We start from the raw sequence: 2,495 nt of genomic DNA on the forward strand, positions 1-2,495 counted from the left end.
CGGTGGATATCGACAGCCCCACCAACGACGAGGGCCTGCAGCGGGCCCTGCAGTTCGCCATGGAAGAGTACAACAAGGCCAGCAACGACGTTTACTCCAGCCGGGTGGTGCGGATCATCAGCGCCAAGAGGCAGGTGGGTGCTGGGGCGGTCCGGCCCCTTGCCGGGACGGGCTTGTAAAGGGTGGCGGCCGGGTGGGCCCCGGGCCGGGGGGGGGGCGTTGGGGGCGGGGGCCGGGAGGGGGGCGTTAGGGTCGGCGCTGGTGCCCTCCGGGGAGCAGCTGAAAATGAGGCCTGTGGGATTTTCTTGGAAAAAGAGCAGGTCTCAAGCTTGAGGGGTTGTTCAAGCTGGTTTTTTTCCATAGAAGTTGAATAAAAGTCTTTTTTATAGGTTAGGTCTTGTCAATCTGAATGCCCTTGAGTGCTGTGTATTACTGAAGAAGCTAGTAACTTCCTTACGCTGCTGCTGGATTAACATGTCTCTGTTTACTGACTAAGGAAGCTGCACTGTGTGACTTGTTTACTTGGATTTTGTTTCCTGTTTTTGGAAGGGTGCCAAGCGCCTCTTCTGTGGAGGCTGCCACACACAATCCCCTCTGTACTTTTGGAGTCTGGTTTCCATCATGTAATCAGAAAACTGTCTGCCTTTCTGCTAGGCTTCTCTTGTCAGAAAGCCCCTCTGTATGTGCTGCAAATAAAGCTGCTTCTGCCCACTTGTCTTGTTGCAGATTGTGTCTGGAATCAAGTACATAATGAAAGTTGAGATTGGGCGGACAACTTGCCCGAAGCCAGCAACTGATCTCCAGAGCTGCGCTTTCCATGATGCGCCGCAGATGGCTAAGGTAGGCTCCAGAGCGCAGCGTACTGGCCCCTGGGTTTCCAACCCCTTCCCTCTGGCTGGCTTAGTACAGAGAGGTATGAGCGGTGTCTCCTGTCTGCCCCAGCCAAGATCAGAGACCTCATGCCTTTACACTTAACAAGATACTGCCCTTGAAGAACTTGTTTTGCCAGATGATGGTGACAGAGAAGGCAGGGCCTTTTAGCCTGTTTTGTAAGTGGGGATCTGAGGCTGTAGTGCATGGAGGACTGTGTGTGCCTCAGTCCTCTTAAAAAGTGCTTGTGGTCTGGATCACAAGGATATGTGGAGGAAACTCTGCCAAGCCTATAAGTCTCCTGGCTCTCAGTCCCGTGTCTTGAGTCCCCATACCATTCTCTGCTCCTCTTATCCCATGGTGATGTAAACATGCTTGACTTGACGTGCTTTCCTGGGGGACTTACATTACTATGAATAGTGCTTTGGGCTAGGCATTGATCACAAGAGGCAGATTACCCCTGTACTCTGTGCCCACCAAGCTGTTATACTGTTTGTCTAATAGCAGTGCTCTTTAAGGACTACTTCACCTTTTCAGATGAGAGCACCAAGTACGTCTGCCTTGATCTGGCCTGAGTCTAGTTCTTCCATAGTACCTCTTTACTTCTGTTAATCACAGTAATAGGCTTAGCTTCTCTGTGTACATGCCGTTTCTGCCTATGTGTGTGAGAAGTGTAACTGCACACAAGTGATCTATTAAGCACCTAGCTAGAAGCTTGTGTGTACCATTATGACAGCTGCAATGATTTGACACATCCACATACAGATTAGCGGTACAGGTGTGCTTACCTGTGCCTGAGAGCTTATGTTGGAGTATTACCCATGCTGAAAGCTTTCCTGTGTGTGAATGGGTAAAGGAGGTAACCTGATTTTCAGAAGTGCTGACTGCTCAGCTTCTCTGTTAGTGTTTATTTGAGAGAAATGATTCATCCTGAGCAGGTACTAACAAGAGAGGTGTTCCAGAGTACTTGTCAGGAGAGTGCAAATCTAGAGAGCCACAGAAGTGGCATACATTCTGGATCATGTGGGGTAGTAAATCAGTGTAGAACAATGGTCAATGATACTATTTTATGCTCTTAATCTGATAACTGCTTTTTTCTTTCTCTCCTTAGCACACCATTTGCACCTTTGTAGTGTACACTGTTCCTTGGCTAAACCAAACGAAACTACTGGACAGTAGCTGCAAATAAGCCTACCTTGGTTCCAGCAGAGACCAGCAACCAGTTGCTCAGATTTAAAAGAAAAAAAAAGTAATAACACAAATTGAGATGGGCTTTATCAATACCTGTTAACTCAACTACTTATGTATGCTTGTGCTATGCAAGTTAAACTATAACTTTCCTTCAAAGCACAGTATGATCTCAACTTTTTCTTCTTTGTAATTACATTTTAGAGCAGCTGTTTTGGTCTTCCTACAGCTTTCCCAATAAAGTAACTCCAACATCTGATTTAAAAAAATTGGTATTCCTGATAAGTGACTACTGTAAACATAGGAACTTAATTAATAATTGCTGTGATATGTGGTTTTGCTTGAGATTCTGCTGTCTTGGAGGGAGGGTTTGCTTTGATTTGTGACCTAGTCTATCATGCCCAAAGAATGGGGTGAGAAGGAATGTGGGTCCTGAT

At 46.9% G+C, this 2,495-nt stretch overlaps 1 protein-coding gene across 1 annotated transcript; it reads left to right on the top strand.

Annotated features, from left to right (window-relative positions):
• Window positions 1-5: 5 nt before the first annotated feature.
• On the top strand, window positions 6-2,059 carry LOC104083064 (cystatin-like; the record flags this gene model as incomplete). The annotated part of the gene is made up of 3 exons (XM_009586427.1): window positions 6-134; window positions 727-840; window positions 1,982-2,059. Coding segments are annotated over 3 exons (321 nt in total), but the record flags the coding sequence as incomplete, so codon positions are not given.
• Between the last annotated feature and the right edge of the window lie 436 nt (window positions 2,060-2,495).

This window comes from Fulmarus glacialis, unplaced genomic scaffold, assembly GCF_000690835.1.
Source record: "Fulmarus glacialis isolate BGI_N327 unplaced genomic scaffold, ASM69083v1 scaffold7451, whole genome shotgun sequence".
In the NCBI taxonomy this organism is placed as follows: domain Eukaryota; kingdom Metazoa; phylum Chordata; class Aves; order Procellariiformes; family Procellariidae; genus Fulmarus; species Fulmarus glacialis.